This window comes from Salmo trutta, chromosome 26 (genome assembly GCF_901001165.1).
Source record: "Salmo trutta chromosome 26, fSalTru1.1, whole genome shotgun sequence".
NCBI classification, from domain to species: domain Eukaryota; kingdom Metazoa; phylum Chordata; class Actinopteri; order Salmoniformes; family Salmonidae; genus Salmo; species Salmo trutta.
The window spans coordinates 10,228,219-10,247,087 of record NC_042982.1 but is presented as its reverse complement, the minus strand read 5'-3'; the positions used below and the strand labels follow the sequence as shown (position 1 = coordinate 10,247,087).

The 18,869-nt window shown below is 41.4% G+C and overlaps 3 protein-coding genes, 1 long non-coding RNA gene and 1 other non-coding gene across 5 annotated transcripts in view; 1 reads left to right on the top strand and 4 right to left on the bottom strand.

Annotated features, from left to right (window-relative positions):
- LOC115163074 (mitochondrial import inner membrane translocase subunit TIM50) overlaps nt 1-6,270 on the bottom strand; it is a 28,712-nt gene extending 22,442 nt beyond the window's left edge. The window contains exons 1-3 of the mRNA XM_029714664.1: nt 6,016-6,270; nt 4,665-4,824; nt 3,929-3,960 (exon numbers count right to left, since the gene is read on the bottom strand). Of these exons, the coding sequence (XP_029570524.1) occupies nt 3,929-3,960; nt 4,665-4,824; nt 6,016-6,255 (432 nt within the window). The 5' untranslated portion in view covers nt 6,256-6,270. The remainder of the gene's footprint in view (nt 1-3,928; nt 3,961-4,664; nt 4,825-6,015) is intronic.
- Nucleotides 6,271-6,981: 711 nt separating this feature from the next.
- Nucleotides 6,982-9,195, bottom strand: LOC115163072 (ras-related protein Rab-1A). Its single transcript, XM_029714663.1, has 6 exons — nt 8,994-9,195; nt 8,618-8,690; nt 8,312-8,407; nt 8,104-8,199; nt 7,862-7,993; nt 6,982-7,688 (listed from the first exon to the last, which is right to left on the bottom strand). The coding sequence occupies exons 1-6, from the start codon at nt 9,005-9,007 to the stop codon at nt 7,464-7,466; spliced, it is 636 nt and encodes a 211-aa protein (XP_029570523.1). The 5' UTR covers nt 9,008-9,195; the 3' UTR covers nt 6,982-7,463.
- A 100-nt stretch (nt 9,196-9,295) lies between these two features.
- On the bottom strand, nt 9,296-13,089 carry LOC115163071 (uncharacterized). Its single transcript, XM_029714662.1, has 5 exons — nt 12,966-13,089; nt 11,715-11,946; nt 11,037-11,501; nt 10,846-10,899; nt 9,296-10,727 (listed from the first exon to the last, which is right to left on the bottom strand). The coding sequence occupies exons 2-5, from the start codon at nt 11,851-11,853 to the stop codon at nt 10,249-10,251; spliced, it is 1,137 nt and encodes a 378-aa protein (XP_029570522.1). The 5' UTR covers nt 11,854-11,946; nt 12,966-13,089; the 3' UTR covers nt 9,296-10,248.
- On the top strand, nt 11,968-14,085 carry LOC115163073 (uncharacterized). Its single transcript, XR_003869688.1, has 2 exons — nt 11,968-12,635; nt 13,004-14,085. It is a non-coding gene; the product is annotated as an uncharacterized LOC115163073 (long non-coding RNA).
- On the bottom strand, nt 13,475-13,547 carry trnar-ucg (transfer RNA arginine (anticodon UCG)). Its single transcript has one exon. It is a non-coding gene; the product is annotated as a tRNA-Arg (tRNA).
- Nucleotides 14,086-18,869: the final 4,784 nt, after the last annotated feature.

The following is an 18,869-nucleotide window of genomic DNA, read 5'->3' as shown; positions in this document are numbered from 1 at the left end:
ATGGTAGGCCACTCCGGTAGTCCTACATTATGATCAAATAGGGGCGGCAGGTAGCCTAGTGGTTAGAGCGTTGGGCCAGTAACTGAAAGGTTGCTGGATCGAATCCCTGAGCTGACAAGGTAAAAATCTGTCGTTCTGCCCCTGAACAAGGCAGTTAACCCACTGCTCCCCGGTAGGCCGTCATAGCGCACAGAATTTTCACAACATTCAAGTTTGCACTCAGCAGACCTGAAAATTGCTCATTGCAGGAAAAAAATGCATCCGTTTTAGAAATTCAGCAGAACCCCTAGAGCAGGGGTCACCAACCTTTCGAGTCAAGATCACTTTTGTAGTCAAAAAGCAAGCAGAGATCTATCACTCAGAATTAGTTAACTTAAAAAGAACATTAACCTACTAAAAACAGTTATTTAGGAATGGAGGTTTGTGCAGTAGGCGTAATATATTATTCACAGCATATTGGCTATATGCCTGGCCTACCAATATTGTTCTTCTCAGACCACATATATGAAAACTCGAGCTTTGATAACAAAATAGATCAGTTGCGAGCCACAGCTGAGCATACATTGAAAAGTTGCTTTTTCATTTTACAGGACTGATGGTACCTGCATCTGATGATCAAGGTGCTTTCAAGACAACTGGGAACTCTGGAGAAAGACAAAAAACGAGGTCAAATCATGATGTCAGTGACCTTCAGTCACAGTCCCTGCTCTCTTCTTCCATCTTTGAGACTGACCAGATGGAGGGGACAGTCGTCCACCTGAAGGCCAAACTCCGAGTCGCACTGCATCTTCCTCACGCACAAATTAATGTTGTTCCTATGACCTGAGAAAGTGAAATATTCCTCGATATTAAAATAGACACGACGAGCTGCTAATAACAAAAACGCAGGGCTATCGATACACTTGGCTACTCACTCATTGTATCTGCAGAAGCAAATGGAAGTTGGGAAAAGCGCTTTTAAGCTTTGTAATAGTGTTGAACAAAAACAGTGTTGATACTTAAGACATTAACTCACTCTTTGCTGTATTTGACAGTCTCTCTCTGGTCATGGTTTTAAAAGTTATGAAATCTCACTTAGCCAAGTATGCTGTGGCCGAGGAAGCTGTAGGAACGGTGATTTGAGCTATCCGATTTGTTGGTTCAAAATGGGAACACGTTGCCTACAGGGCTTCTGAATCAAGTGCACCTACCGCCAACAGCACAATAGGAATAATACATTTTAAAAAATTAGCACAAGCCTTTCTCGTGAGCTTTTCTACAGAAATGTTTGGCGATCGACTAGGAATGCCTTGATGATCGACCAGTCGATCGCAATCAACCGGTTGGTGACCACCGCCCTAGAGTGACAAAATTCTCTCATATTACAAGATAATACTTTTAATCGATTGCAAAACAGGGGAAAATGGGAGCCAAACAGAACCCAATCCAAAGGCTACTTGACATATGATAAGGCTGTAGAATTACTGATGTCACTCAGTACAAAATTGAGTGCCTCCTTATTTTATCCCCCCAGAGACTCAGTGTAGATGACTGGTCATGCTTTCACTAGCATGTTCAGCCTTAGAACCTTGAGGCAACTGCATTAATGCAAAGCCAAAAATGTGCTGCTGTCCAAGATTAACCTTGAAATGTTACTGCATTAATCTACCCTTGCACTCTTCCATCAGACAGGTGTTCCAGACATTAGGCTCCTCTGCTTCCTGAGAGAAAGCCATAGAGATGAGAACAGGGCCCAGCTCCTTTTCTCAGTGACACACAAAGACATCCAACACAGCTCCTCCAGTCTGAGGGGGACAAGGGTGGGATCCAGGACCCAGAAGCCTGGCACACTCCACTCACTGCAGCCTGACAAGTGTGCCCACAAGAGCCCTTTGAAGTGGGTGATAGGTGAAAAAAGCGTACTCTTAAGTGCCCACCTACCCAAAGTTCCAAAGCCAGAGCTCTAACCCCTGGAAGTGGGACACAACTCACAGCAGCCTAACAAGTGTGCCTTTTGAAGTGGGAACAAGCTTAAACTGTAAAGTGAACAACAGGGCATGTGAAGTGAAATAAGTGTGCTCTTTGAAGTGCCCCAAACCTTTTACCACTGACACAGGCCACAATCTCCTGAGAAGTGTACCCTTTGGTGGCTTGGTCTCACTTAAGGCAGGACATGATGGGCAACACTTCATGAGGAAGTGTGCCAGAGGTGTAGAACCGCAGACCAGGATTTCATCAGACCAAACATTTGTGCCAAACAGGACCAAATCGACCACTTAACCTAAGACTTGGTTGTAGAGCTACTGATGTCCCTCAGTACAAGAACGAACACCTAATTTCGTCCCCACAGAAACTCATAAGTGTAGATGACAAGTCGTGCTTTCAGTAGCATGTTCAGCCTTAAAACCTCTGGCTACTGATGAATGCAAAGCCCAAATATGCTGCTGTACACGACAGCCCTTGGATGGAACTGCATTAATCTACTTTAGTACTCTTCCATTGGACATGTGGGCCAGGCGTTCACGGTAGGCTCTTCTGGTTCTGGAGAGGAATCCAGAGATGACAACAGGATCCAACTCCTTCTCTCTCTGACACAAAGGGTTCTAATTGACACAGCTCCTCCAGTCTAAGGGGACAAGTGTTGGATCCAGCACCAAGAGGTCTGGCACACTCCACTCACAGCCTGACAAGTGTGCCCTTTGAAGTAAGAGAAGTGTACTCTTTCAAGTGCCCACCTTCCCAATCCCACACCTCGAACCCGTGGCAGAAGGCGACACATCACATAAGGCCCACATCCCTCAAATCACAGCAGCCTGAGAAATGTGCCCTTTGAAGTGGCCACAGGTTAACTATAAAAGACCAAATGAGGGTCTTTGGTGATGAAGTGAGCCCTAAGAAATGTAAAAGTTCACAAACCCACAGCTCTAACCCCTGGCACATGCCACATATCACAGTTACCTGAGACATGTGCCCTGTGGAGGACGTTGCCCACCATCCTGTTCTCATTCCACACATCCTGCCCAAGCTAATGCCTCTGAAAAAAAATGAACATTAGTGATTACAAGAGTCATCTCCGCCAACTACAGCATGTTCATCTTGAGGCAAGCTCCTTCAGTGGCTTTTGATTTATATTTTATCCTCTGATTGTGTGTACCTTACAGTAAAATGGTGATAAATTGCTGTTAGCACAAGGAACCTTAATATTAGGCAAGTAGCTGGTCACCTCATGTACTATGATAAGGTTTTCATTCAAAAAGTGTTGAGTAAATGGACATCAATTCAGTCAGGGATCGAGAATTCAAATCATAAAAGCAGAGCAGACTTTAGGCTCCTCTGGTTCCAGAGAGGAAGCAATAGAGGATGAGAACAGGATCCTTGGACTTCTCTCACAGTGACACCCAAAGACCTCAAATTAAAAACACAGCTCCTCCAGTATGCAGGGACAAGTATGGGATCCGGGCACTAAGAGGCCCGGCACACTCCACTCACAGCAGCCTGACAAGTGTGCTTTTCAAAATGCCCACCTTCCTAACCCCACACCTTTAACCCCTGGCAGTTAACACACTATTTACAGTAGGCTGACAACAGTGCCCTTTGAAGTGGACAACAGGACCACACCTGAAAGAAGTGTGCTCTTTGAAGTAGCCACCTTCCCAGACTCACACCGCTAGTCCCTGACGGTTTCCCACAAGGCACATACACACCGCAAGCGCTAGCTTGAACCAATTGACGAGCTACAAGGGATCTACCTGAGAAGTGTGATAAGTCTGTCATTTTACGTCACCACCTTCCATTATGCACACTTTAAAACCCACTGGCACAAGCCACTGTTTGCTTGAAGTTCGACAGAACTTCGTCTGGAAATCTTTTACCTCTGCTTTTCAACAATTGGTCCTATAAGACAATAAACCATATGTTCTGCATCTAAAACATGTTAATGAAAACATACCGTGTTTCCTTGTTCATCCACTGAATTGCTACCTGTAGATAGGGAGGAAAAACACATTACTCATGATAGTATTATAGATCTATGATATTATACATTATTTGTTTGAAACATGAGTATTTATTGCATTGCATGCATCAGATGCCATGTGTCACAAATCAAATTACTTCTGAAAAGCATATGGCACCGCACAATGTGTCATGCGTTTCAGAAAAGAGACAGACATCGTGAAACATTCAACCATTCCTTTTGACAAGTATGGTCATGTCTTCTACAATTCCCCCATCCATTACTGTCAGCCCTGTTAGGCTGACAGTAATGACAGAACGTACAATAACACTGGAATATGCCAAGGAATTTAAATCTTTGATTCGTAAACAGCTATTGAACCGTAACTTGATCAGAAAAGTCAGACATGCTTTAAAAACATTTTTTTTTAAAAACACTTTTGAGAAAGACATAAGACGAGTGCAAAGAAACTGCTGATCAAAATTCTACACCATTTAGATGAGATGAAAGGCGAGTAATATACAAAATGCCCATTCACCTAAAGCTCAAAACAAGTTATCAGGAATGCCCTCCTAAAAGGAAATATTCCACAGAGCAAGGAGAGGGTGTCCCAAATCACTCCACTATCTTCAGTATGACCTTCACTAGTGCTGCTGGTTAAGTGTCAGCCCTTGACATGTTGCTGCTCTGACAGAGTGGAGGGGACCAAAAAGGGAAAAGGCGGACTTACCGAATACGTACACCATGCCGACGGCACCCCCTATCCCCATCAGGCCTGCTAAACGCATCACCATCTTCTTGGCATAGGCTGTGTTCTCCTTCTGTTTCTTGTCCTCTCCCTGGTCCTGCTTCTGCTCCGACTCCCCATCCCCCTCTGGAGGGGGCTGTCCCTGTCAGTGCAAACAGCCAGGTCAGATTCCTTTATATTTCCTAACACAAGCCAGCTAGACATTATATCGGGAATTGATAGCTACAATACAGAATAGCTTGGAAAATAAGGAACTTTTCTAATTTAAAGGGAAATGAGATTATGAATCTAGTATATGCCGGTAGCTAGTGCCAAATCAAACTAACTCAGTGACGTAAGACATTGGTCATAGGTTCGAAAGATTTAGAGATTCAATTTAAAGTAAAATATCCTGCACTGTTATTAAACTGTGACAATAAGATTAATCAGTGTGCGTGCAGGAAATGCATTGGGGGCGTGCGTGCAGGAAATGCATTGGGGGCGTGGAGTGTATACCTGACCTTCAAAAAAAAAAAAAAAAAAAAAAAAACCTTGGCAGATACCATATATCTAATGTAATGTTAGACTTGTACAGAAGCCTTGATGTGAGAAAAATAAATAGATGGTGGCTGAACATGGGAGTATAACCGCATAGCTAGCTGGATATCTAGGTAAAGCTAGTTAGCTAACGTTACTTGGCTAGGTGATGAATCCACTTGGTAGCTAGCTGGCTAATATCATGCTAAAAGGCTAGTTTATCTCCTGGAATATGCCTGGATGTGTGACATTTGAAAGTAAGCTGGTGATTAGCTAACGTTAACTAACTAGCTAGGTAACACGAACTCACTGGCAATTGAAAACAAAGATATGTAGCTAGCTAACTAGCTAGCTAATTATTACAGCTAGTAGAAAAGGCAATGTTGGTAGGCTAGCTAGCTGACTGGATACAGCCAGTTGGATGACAGTGTCCGTGTTATCTGGGATCCTTGGGACGTCACTACCTCATTGAAGGTGAAATGTAAATGGTTTAGCTAAGTGTTAGGGTATGGGTTAAGGTTAGGTTTTATGGTCAAGGATCCCGAATTGGAATGACATGGATGGCAGGATAGCCTAGCTCAACATGCTAAATCGGCGAATGTATTGGTTCAGCAAATAATGGGGTGTAAATGGAAAATAATTGTCTTGTGAGAGACCCGGAGGTTCAACAAACTGGAAATGACAACTCATGAAAACTAAACCAGCTAATTGATAAAGTGTCTCTTTGGCTTTTCTGTAGCATTGCTTGTTAAAATTATGTATATCTAGCTAACGTTACCGAACCAAGCATGGAGGAATGTCAGCTAGCTTGACTCACTTGACTCTTCTGTTGCTGCTGAAGCCTCTCTTGCAAGATTGCTTGAGCGAGTCCACCTGTAGCACTGCCATCTCCTGTTGGCGGCTTCTCCGTGGAAAGTGCCCGAATCAAGTCCACCCCCGTGGAGTTGGAACCCCCTCTCCCTCCGTTCCTGAGCCTGAGGAGGCCCCTGCTCGCCCGGACACACATGGGGAACATCGACGTTGCCGACATCTTGAATGGGACAGAGCCGGTGAACATAGCGCGAGTGAAAAGGACAAACGCGCCTGATTGGCTTATGTTACTCTGAGCGACAGCCATAAAGTGCAATAAAACTCGTTAAAGGTCATGTGGAACAAAATAGGGCGGTATTTACAGCCTTTTCTCCAATCGAAACAAAGATTTCGTTGACCTTCGAATACAACCCAAAATGTCCATCATTACTGATGGCAGTGCCCAAAGTCTGTTAAAAATACATCCCTGCCCTGTAGGCTTTTACAGAACGCTAGTTTATATACTGTAATACAACAGTGTATTTTATATGCCTGTACCACTCTTATTCCCTTCGACCAGTGTAAGTTATAAGACATGGCTTAGTTTGCACTGATTTGTCTTTCAAATGTTAAACTTTTAGGCCCCTGTTATAAATTGTGTTTTCGTAGAGCATAGCAACGATCATTGCCATAGTTCCTTATTTTCAAGTTGCTTCTATTTTGCTTTTCTATATCTAATATTCATGACCACTAGAGGGCAGCCATAACAACACAGTTGCATCTGCTTCAGGTTATATGTGTTGCACCCACAGATATAGAACGATTCTATTTCTATGGTTGCACCGACGGACCAGGGATGATTTGCAACTGTTGTACCTGTGCACCACTCTATTTGTGGACATTATTTTAAGGGATCAGTTCATCAAATTGTTCCTATACATCAACAAGTTTCAACTAACAGTGCATTATGCATAAAAACAATGAAGAAAACAAATTAAGCCACAAATATATAATTTATTGTCTTCATTAAACAACAAATGTTAATCAAAAAGTGTTTAACACAAGAAAAAATTACTTGTTGACCACCCGTGGTAACCAAAACAATCAGTTCTTCACAAATGTTACAGATAAAATGACACCCTAAATTCACCTTGCAAGTTCAAAGCATCAAGCAAACATTCACCTACCCCACATGGGTAAATCAACTGTTGTTTTTTGTCACATGTTCAATACCCAGGCCATTCAAAGGTAGCACGGTTGCTATCTGTGTTCAGCTATTACATTAGAATGGTACCAGACTAATTCAAAGGGTGCCTTTCAGCGGGCCACATTCTATGCACTGTTGGAACAGGCTACCGCATAACTATTGCATAGCTGTTCTCACAAGGATCAATTACCATCTCTGAACAAAACAAAAGGAAATTAAGATAGTGTCCAAACGCATTGATTCTCTTATTCTGTATTTTGTGTATGGCTTTAGCAACAAGAATTCCCCTCCTCGGCGGCAGCCTCATCTTTCCCCCCGGGCCAAAGGGGTGCACTGTTTATCTTGTTGCCCACTTTAGCAGCCTCACTCTGAACACCATCACTTCCAACACGCTTCTGTATTTCAGAGGCCATGGTTAAAAATGATTTCTCTACATTATCAGCATTCTTCGCACTGGTCTCCAGGAATGGAATCTTTAGGGATGAAGCAAATTCCTGAAGCAATCATACCAAGAAAAAGAGAGCGCAGAATTTTATGACAACACAATGGAACAAAAGCACAATACCGTGTGATTAGCATGTCTATGATTGACAGTAATTTGTAGTTAATGAGGAATCTATTCTGCATTGGTGACACAAGCATTTTATGAATGAGAACAGACACTTACTTGACCAGTGGCAGAGTCCACTACCTTTTTAGAGACCAAGTCACACTTGTTTCCCACAAGCAACTTGGAGACATTTTCACACGCATAGCGGTCAATCTCCTCCAACCACTGCTTCACGTTGTTAAAGGACTCCTGGCAAAATAGTTGAAATCTTGTACATATAGTTTTATCTCTAACTCTGGTACATTGCGATGCAATAGACGGTCAATCTAGCGACAAAGTGTTCAAATACACTGTATTACCTGATCAGTGACATCATACACAATGATGATCCCATGTGCTCCTCTGTAGTAGCTGGATGTGATGGTCCGGAACCTCTCTTGTCCGGCTGTGTCCCACTAGGAGAGATAGATCAAACAGTTTGATTTTACAAACAATCCTTACCACATCCCCATCACCAAAATGTACAACTGGAGCTATGGAGAGTTTGTCTTGTAAATATGTACTTACAATTTGTAGTTTGACAGTCTTCTGTTCCATTTCAATGGTTCTGATCTTAAAGTCGACCCCGATTGTGCTGATGTAGCTCTCTGTGTAGGTGTCATCCTGAGTAGAGACCACCGAGCAGTTGTATTATTTACAATGGGAGAATGGGCTGAACAAACCTTCAAACAGTGGTTAATTACTGGGTTGGATGACATTTTGCAGTGTCCTTTCCACAAAGGAAATGGCCTTCGCTTTCTGTTTACACTAGACTCATTGCTATATGGAACAACACCAAAGATTGTGTGTATTCTATTTTAACACAATGCCTACCGCAAACCGCAAGAGCAGGCAAGACTTGCCGACACCAGAGTCTCCTATAAGAAGCAGCTTGAATAGGTAGTCACTGAGGAAGACATTACAACATTATTATTTAGGATTAAAAAAATAAACACACCATTGATAAACCTAACATGCACTATGGTTATTGCATACAAAGCAACAAAAGAAAAACCATAGGCCTAAAACTGGGAAAATGTGTCCCAAGTTCAGAGCATTTTATTCTCCCACAAACGTAAAGGGGCCTTTAACTGTAGCTACAATGTTATCCAAGACAATAGCCTACCTAAACATGACACCACATCCTGCTTCGACAACCGTACAAATAATGCTAAAATACCATTGTCACTCACAACTCATAACTACTTACTATTCAGGATTCATGGCCAGATATCTGGATCCAGAGGGCAGAACGTAAAAGAAAAGGAATACAACTGTGAACAGAACGTCTGTGTTATCTTTGGCTTTTCAGATGCATTGTGTTTCCGTCCTTCAGAGGGCAAACAGCACCAGCACCTTGTATGATGAGCCGGGAGTCCTATCATTTATTAAAGCCTAAGATCATGTTTCAATGTGGTCAGTACCTGAGTCTTAAAGCTGTAGCCTGGTTAAGCTTCAGAAATGACTGCTAACAGATACCATACATTCATGTGCCGCCTCCAGGAACAAATAAGTTAAAAACAGGTTGTTTTATTCTCAAGATTTGGTTGAAGGAGTCACACATTACATGTTACAGTACAGTAGTCTAGAGTATGTTTTAAAAATCATTCAGTCTGGAAAAACCAAAAGTTAATTGAAGTTCAGTGAAAAAGGATACTTTTTCATAAAAACACATTTCTTCAGCATTGACAAAATATAACTCAAAACTTTTCTAAAAAGTTTGACACTCATAATTTAAACTCAATACAAAATGAAAATACATTAAATTGAAGTGCAAAGGCTACAAATATGGCCAGTTTCTATTTAGTCGTCTTGTAGTTGTAGTGGGATTTATTGCCCGTTTGAAAACCAAACCACCTAACTTTTGGATTGTAATGACAGAGGTTGGCAGATCAAAACTCACTCATACTTTCCACATGTACGTGCTGCTTTTTTTATTAGTCATCTAATTAATTTGACCCAAATTAATCTATAAATGTGGCTGGTTATGCTTGGAATGTGTGTGGATGACTGGTCATTGCATACTTGTTAGAGGAAGCCTGCAAATGAGGCTATGTAAAACAAAATAGGAGCAGATCAACAGTTCGCGTACACTCGAAAAGCGTTTTTAGAGTATTGCACAAGTTTTTCTCTGACAAACATACTTGCAATGTCCAGTCTTGTTTCATTCAGTAAAAAAAAAAAAAAATAATGATTTTCTGGAACCATGACACGTGGATGCATTGCTCTTTATCATCAAAAGTAACAAATAACCAGTCACTGGTTAGAAAGCTCATCTCCAGTATATAAAGATATTCATAATTTTATTTGGGCTTCCTGCTATTCAGTACTCTCTATACTAGTGGCAGCATACTCATTCTCAAGGTGAATCAGCAAATAGTATTAATGACATGATCTCAGTCCACGGGCAAGCACTTCACAGGTAGGGTCCGTGTGTGTGTTGTGTTCTGTAGGTGAACTGGGAGTTAAGGCGGTGGGTGGCCGTTGACCTTGTCCCGCAGGAGAGCCAGGGCATTGGTGGAGAAGTCTCGCAGGACGCTAACAGTCTCTCGCTGCATCTGCAGGGAATCGCGTACAAACTCCTGCTGCGACTCCACCAGCTGCTGCACGGACTGGGCCAGGGCCCCCAGAGACCCCGACACGGCCCCTAGCAGGGCAGTAGTGGCCTGCTGCTCCTTGAGACTGAGGGAGGCACTGTGGGCTAGCTGCTTCCGGATTGCCCCCTGCCCCATGACTGACCCTGTAGAGGTGGAAGAGGAGAGAGGAGCAGGGCGAAAGGAAGAGGATGGAGCTGGGTGGGAGGACGAGGAGGTAGCCATGGAGGAAGACACAGCGGTGGAAGAGGCAGCGAATCTGGAGTAGGTGCGACGAGGCTCAGCAGGGGGGCGGAAGGAGCCCATGTGCCGCGGCTCCTCTTCTAGGTCCTCAAATCCCAGACTGTCGTCTATGGGCAATACACAAACACGATGTGAATACACACACAATTCATAGATGCATAAGTACACGGAAACCGAGGTGCAAAAACTTTTACCAACAACAAAGTGAGAGAGAAAGAGTTTTACCTTCATCGACTGGTTTCATGAATGAAAAATCATGAGATGACTGAGAAGGATCCTCTAAAAGGACAATAAAAAAATTGGACAAAGAAGATAATAATAATCAATACAACATGTGAATAGAGTGTGTTGAATGCATGAGCGTTGGGGAGAAAGAGCTCATGAGAAACATTATTCTGAATACAGGAAAGACTCACGGCCAAATGGCATCTGAGAGAACATGCCAATATCTTTATCCGGAGTTGAGAAAGGAGACATAGACGAGCCCATCACGTGAGGGCTGGTGACAGGCATAGCCATGTGATGAAGACCAGCCATACCATTAGAGGTGCCAGAGGAGCGAGTCGACATCTCTGACATGTCACCAAAGTCATTCTCCTCAGGTTCATCATTCATACTGCCCATGGTGGCCTTGTTTGGAGGGGACATGGATAGTATCTCGTGCACCATTTTCTCCACCGGCGACAGGTTCTGGGAGATACGGACACCGTTAGGCCCTCGCATGGCCACCATCCTACGCTTGGCATCACACTTTAGGTCCGCCCACTTCTTGACGATCTCCATGACCTCCCGTTGGCACTCGCTAATTTTGTTGATGCGAATCGCGATGTCCGCCCATGTTCGCTTCCTCAGGTCTGACGAGGCGCCTTGGTTGAACTTGCCTGTGGTGGGTGACAAAGGCAGATAACAGCACACCAAGGAATAAAAGGCAAGCAGAGAACAAGAGAAACAAATGCAAAGCAAACATATGTCTATTTTGAGTGCTTCATGCTGATCATGACCAAAGGCTTCACACATTACCATGCATAAACTTCGTAAATGTATCAAATTCATGTAATTTGTGCCCACAGTACACACTGAGTGGAGGTACTTACTTACGAGGATGTGCCTGTTTCTTTTGACTTCAGTCAGCAGCAGATGGACTTCATCGAAGGTGAAGCGCGACTTCCTTTTCTTCATGGGCAAGTTGCCCCCAAGTTCCTCTATTTCGCTATAGGTGAATTTAAAATTCATGTTGCACTCCTAACAGCCCTTGGCCTGTCCTGTTTACACACCCAAGAGATAACCACCTATACCTGAGAGGGCACCACCCCTGGCACTGCCAGCCTGCAGGAGAGAACAAAATGTAAAACACCACTGATAGGAATCCTTGTGTAAAACAAATATATTATTGTTATAAGAGACTATATAGCTCAGTTCGTAGAGCATGGTGCTTGCAACGCCAGGGTAGTGGGTTTGATTACCGGGAAAATGCCTGCGTAAAAATGTATGCACACGTCTAAGTTGCTATGGATAAAAGCGTCTGCTAAATGGCATATATTATTTCTAATTATGCATATATTATAGAATAAAGAAAAGAGTGCATTGAATTTATAAAATGTTTGGGTAAGATTTTGTTCTGTGGGAAAATAATATGCCGTAATCAATGGGTAGACCAGGGATCCATCCCTAAGTGTGCCTAAAACATGACATCTGTAATGCATCAACTTCTTTATTAAAAAATTGTAGGCTAGGCATACATTCCAGTAGTCAGGACACCATTACTATTGCCAATAATACCTGACAATTGACATAATAGTTAGTTGTAAAAAATAAAACTCTGCATGGGAATTAAATGTGGGTACGTCTTTAAATTAACCATTCGTATAATTAGCAGCTTCAATCTTACACTCTCTTGCTAGGCCAATGAGCATTATGCTTCCTGGTTCTTTGTTGAGCCCCCTTGTGTACTCTACGCTGAATGTAGCCAACTACACTATTTTGCGGTACTTCGAAGGCCAGTGTTTTCAACCACGGTAAACGCACATCCTGCCATACAACGAAGGGGACGAAATACCAATTTGAAAACGAACAGAGATCTTTACAAATTTGTTGTGGATAAATTGATAAGCCAATAGCGAGCTTTTCCTACGCATTCTGCCTAGCTAGCAACCATTTTGAAGGAACGTTAGCTAATGTCGGTCGCTAGCCAGCTAACGCTAGCTAGCTAACGTAGGTCGTCCGCGTTTTTTGCAGATTGTTTATAGATATAGAAACTTTAACTAGCTTAGTAATTAATCACATTGACAAAAGAGTTAGCAACAACAAATGTGAAGTTGTGATTCATTGGATATAGCAGGAATTACCAATAGAGTGACGAATGTTTTTTTTTCTCCTCTTGCAGTGCAGCTTCATAAACTTCGCACAGACGACGAGAAGAACGCTGAGTTGCGCAGACTCTGATCGCGCATTTTCCATGACCTACAGGCGGCCACGAGCGCAACATTACGAAATCTTACCAGAATACGAATTTGGTATGATGCCAGGAATGGCCACATTACAGTTCAACGTGCATCAATCACTGCTACTATTGTTACATAATAACGTACAGTCATTGATTGAACGAGTACACACCCTGTGGTGACATTCCTCAACCAAATCATGTTGCTACTAAAACACATGACGGCCTTAAATACTAGGCTACCGAATTGTAAGAATATAGCTTACACGAGCAGAAATCGGTCGCTAATCAATCTAAAACAAAGTAGACTCAATGTCAATAATCCTACCTTTTCTTGGCTACAAAAGACATGCCACGTTACTTTTGTAGTGACATTGACAACATATATAAATAAGTAAAGCTAGAGAAGTTAAACGACCACGAAGGGACTCGAACCCTCAATCTTCTGATTCGAAGTCAGACGCCTTATCCATTAGGCCACGCGGTCTACGAAAAAGACCACAATCACTTGCAATTTAAGGCTAGCTATGGAGCAAAACCTACCAATATTATCATAAAGAATTATGCATATTTTAAATGTGACCTTAATTTAATCCTTTATATACAGAATTACAATATCTGTCAATATGTATCTTGTATACAAAATTATATGAATTATTCAGTTTGAAGTTTGCAAATTAACACCACAACATCAGAGGGATGTAATAAGGGGAGGATGTGGGTCTAGCCTACTTGATGTTATGACAATTAGGAAATTGTGTAATGGAAACCAAGTTTGACATCAGCTATATTGAAATGCTAGTATAGTCTTAACGAAAACTCAAACATGTCAATTGCTAGATACATTTAGATGTAAGTCCAGTTCACAATATCAACACAACCTACATGGGAGAATGCAGTCTGCCATTATTAAGCAACTGTTGAGTTAAATAAATAAAAACTGAAAACTGAGCTATAAAGTGCATTTAAAAAAACAATTGTCATCATTGACAGATAAACTTCATTAAAGTGTTAAAAGCAAAGCAGACAGAGAATGCTGATTTCTTCCCAATTTCTTTAATCTGCCTGGTGACCACAAATATGTAAACATTTCACGGTAAGGTCTACACCTGTTGTATTCAGCGCATGTGAAGATAACATTTGATTTGATTTCAACAAGCATAGGAACCCAATTACACTGATGCTTCCTGCTGCATCGAAAGGGGACTATGGAGCCAGATTCCTGCCAAAAGGTTGAATGTACACTACCATTCGAAAGTTTGGAGTCACTTAGAAATGTCCTTGTTTTTGAAAGAAAAGCAATTTTTTTTGTCCATTTAAAATAACATCAAATTGATCAGAAATACAGTGTAGACATTGTTAATGTTGTAAATGACTATTGTAGCTGGAAACGGCTGATTTAAAAAAATGTTTTTGTTGGAATATCTACATAGATGTACAGAGACCCATTATCAGCAACCATCACTCCTGTGTTCCAAAGGCACGTTGTGATAGCTAATCCAAGTTTATCATCTTAAAAGGCTAATTGATCATTAGAAAACTCTTTTGCAATTATGTTAGCACAGCTGAAAACTGTTGTTCTGATTAAAGAAGCAATAAAACTGTCTGCCTTTAGACTAGTTGATTATCTGGAGCATCAGTATTTGTGGGTTGGATTACAGGCTCAAAATGGCCAGAAACAAAGACTTTCTTCTGAAACTCGTCAGTCTATTCTTGTTCTGTAGATTGCTTAGGGCTATCAAGATAAAGGTAAACTGTGTAGGCAAGGAGATTGAAACTTAAACAAGTGTACTTATCTTGGTGTGTCTCTAGATCAATCCCTTTCTGGAGACCCGATTGCTGCCAAAATTCTTTCTAAAATGGCAAACAAATTGACATTTTTTATATCGTAACACTAGATATTTTAACATCAAAGTAAAGAAAATGCTTGTCTCAACCTTGATTCCATGTCATTTTGATTATGTTTGCTTTGCTTGGTATAGTGTGCTATCAAAAAAGCTGAAAAGGAGAATGCAGGTCATGCAAAATAATGTTATCAGGTATATGCTGAATGTCCCCCCAGGACCACATAGGGGTTTCTGGAGTTCCGGGAGGTGGGCTTGTTGCCTTTGGAGTCCAGAGTGGACCAACTTAAACTTAATCATATGTTTGACATCTTAAATGATCGTGCCCCAGGTTATATGAAAAACCACGTTGATATGGTCTACAACCAACACAGTTACAATACTAGAGCTAATGTTACGTCTTGTAAAATCAGTACTGCGTAAGAGTAAACAGTACTGCGAGGAGCACATTTTTCTATACAGGCATTTGTCTATGGAATAGCTTCCCCCTGGAGATCAAGCAAAGAAAAAGTAGAAATTGCTTCAAAAAGCAGGCAAAGGTTTTAATTTGTACAAGGTTGTCTTAAGTAAGAGAAACCACTCCACTTCCCCTTGTGACCCCTACTGCTGGTCAGGTGTATGGATTTGAAGGATCGGTATGATGTGCAATGGATAAATTGTTTTAATGCAAAATAAATATGGTTGATTTTTAAGGTAAGGGGAAAAGTGCAGTGAATAGGGCCACTTTTTAGGATGTCAAAATAAATGAATGTATTTATGGTTGTTTGTAATTTTGTCTTGCCTTTTAATCATTATATGTGCTATTGTTTTTACCATCGAGGACCACTTTGGAAACAAGTGTTTTAATTCATACTTTCAAGTGATATCCTTTGTGTCCACATCGTACATTTTGTTGTATATGTCTGTTACCCAAATTAAATTCAATACCAGTAGATGACGTAGAATAGGCTTGGGCTTTCAGGAAATGACTTGTGTGAGAATGATAAAGACACAGAAGAGCCTTGTCTAGAATAACCACCTGAGCTGCAAAATAGAAAGTAAATGTGATTTAGGCCTATTCCGCTATCTAAATATGCTATGTTGTGTGTTATTTAATTGCCATATAATTGCATAATTTATTTTTATAGCTGTGTCGGGCTATTGTGGTGGTCATGTAACCTAATGAATCAAACTTTTTCCAGTATTTGGGAGCACTGACTGTAGGTCTTATATTAGGCTGTTGTATTAGTGAATTCCACTCTGTATTTAGGCTTGTTAAAGCCATTTGCATTGCACAACCCCATCACGCAGAGGCTATATCCATATCAATAAATGAGACAAAACAAAATATTGATTAAGTCTTGGCTATAACCTGTCCTGATTGAAATAGCCAAGGGGTCCCAAATGGTCAAGACTATCTAAAGCCTATTCTTATTGACAGATCTGTTTTCCTATCAGCCACTGCACGTGCTCCTTCAACTATTTTAAAATGTAAGAGGCCTGCGAGGCCTTAGAGGCCTTCTTTTTATTAAGGGGAGCCCTATACTAAAAACAGTTATAAAATCCAAGTTCTTATTTTAATTTAATTTAATCTTTATTTAACTAGGCAAGTCAGTTAAGAACAAATTCTTATTTACAATGACGGCCTACCAAAAGGCCTCCTGCAGAGGCGGGGCTGAGATAAACAATATTTTATTAAATAAACATTTTGGACAAAACACACATCATGACAAGAGAGACACAGCAACACTACATAAAGAGACCTACAGTAAGACAACAACATAGCATGGTAGCTACACATGACAACACAGCATAGTAGCAATACAACATGACAACAACATGGTAGCAACACAACATGGCAGAAGCACAAAACATGGTAGCAGCACAAAACATGGTATGAACACTATTGGACAAAGACAACAGCACAAAGGGCAAGAAGGTAGACGACAATACATCACGCGAAGCAGCCACAACTGTCAGTAAGAGTGTCCATGATTGAGTCTTTGAATTAAGAGATTGAGATAAAACTGTCCAGTTTGAATGCTTTTTGCAGCTCGTTCCGGTCACTAGCTGCAGCGAACTGAAAATAGGAGCGACCCAGGGATGTGTGTGATTTGGATACCTTTAACAGAATGTGACTGGCAGAACGGGTGTTGTATGTGGAGGATGAGAGCTGCAGTAGGTATCTCAGATAGGGGGGAGTGAGGCCTGAAAGGGTTTTATAAATAAGCCTCAACCAGTGGGTCTTGCGACAAGTATATAGAGATGACCAGTTTACAGAGGAGTATAGAGTGCAGTGATGCGTCCTATAAGGAGCATTGGTGGCAAATCTGATGGCCTATTGATAAAGAACATCTAGCCTGCTAGAGAGCACCCTATCTATTAATGACATATAATCTAGCATGGGTAGGATGGTCATCTGAATCAGAGTTAGTTTGGTAACCAAATCTAGATTTAACCTTAGCCTGCAGCTTTGATATGTGCTGAGAGAATGACACTGTACAGTCTAGCCATACTCCCAAGTACTTGTATGAGGTGACTACATCAAGCTCTAAACCCTTAGAGGTAGTAACCACACTTGTGGGGAGAGGGGCATTCTTCTTACCGAATCACATGACCTTTGTTCAGAACAAGGTTAAGGGTAGAGAAAACTTGTTGGACACTGAGAAAGCTTTGTTGTAGAGCATTTAACCCAAAATCCGGGGGGCAGCAAAGTATAAGACTGTATCATCTGCATATAAATGGATGAGAGAGCTTCCTACTGCCTAAGCAATGTTGTTGATGTAAATTGAGAAGAGCGTGGGGCCTAGGATCAAGCCTTGGGGTACTCCCTTGGTGACAGGCAGTGGCTGAGACAACAGATGTTCTGATTTTATACACTGCACTCTTTGAGAGAGGTTGTTAGAAAACCAGGCCAAAGACCCCTCAGAGACACCAATACTCCTTAGCCGGCCCACAAGAATGTAACGGTCTACCGTATCAAAAGCTTTTTGCCAAGTCAATAAAAAAGGCAGCACACCATTGCTTAGAATCAAGGGCAATGGTGACATAATTTAGGACCTTTAAGGTTGCAGTGACACATCCATAGCCTGAGTGGAAACCAGATTGCATACCTGAGAGAATACTATAAACATCAAGAAAGCCAATCAGTTGATTATTGACAAGTTTTTCCAACACTTGATAAACAGGGCCAAATAGAAATTGGCCTATAACAGTTAGGATCAGCTTGATCTCCCCCTTTAAAATTATTCTGCAAGGCACCAGTACCCCAAATTATAGACTAAATTGCAATGCCTACAAGTTGAAGGCCTATTTTTTTTATTTGGATTGGCCTAAATTAAACATAGAATTATTATAGTGACAGGCTAAAGAACATTGGATAATTTTGAATACACATGGATTTCAATAAACAAATGGATAAGACTGTTCTATTCTCTTTGATTTAGTTCCTATTGCAGCTCAGCTCAGACAAATGACTGACTGAACTGAAAGAAGGATGAATTAAATGTTCAAATATGTTGGAATGACGAGTTGCACCGATCATGCATGCTCTGCACTATTTGGCTAGTAGGCAAAAAAGCCTACATTAGAGTATAATGACAATGGTTGCATGCCTCTAGAAGGGCATCTTCTGAAGCTGAGGGGTGCTTTACCGAAGGCGCATGGTGCTGTAGTGCTGCATGGAGATCACAATCTCTTCAACTGGGCAGCAGTGTCGCGATGGAGGGAATAGCTTAAAACTGAGACTACCTAAGACCACTGCAACAGAGTTATTGTAAAGTGTGGGAATAAGCTTATGCCAGACTTAGCCTACATTTAACTTCTCACTTGTTAATTTCAAAGTCCATATGTTCATGACCCAGTAAAATACTACTTGAGTAAAAGTCTAAAAGTATTTGGTTTGAAATACACGTAAGTGTCAAAAGTAAATGTAATTGCAAAAATGTACTTATGTATCAAAAGTAAAATAATACATAATTTCACAT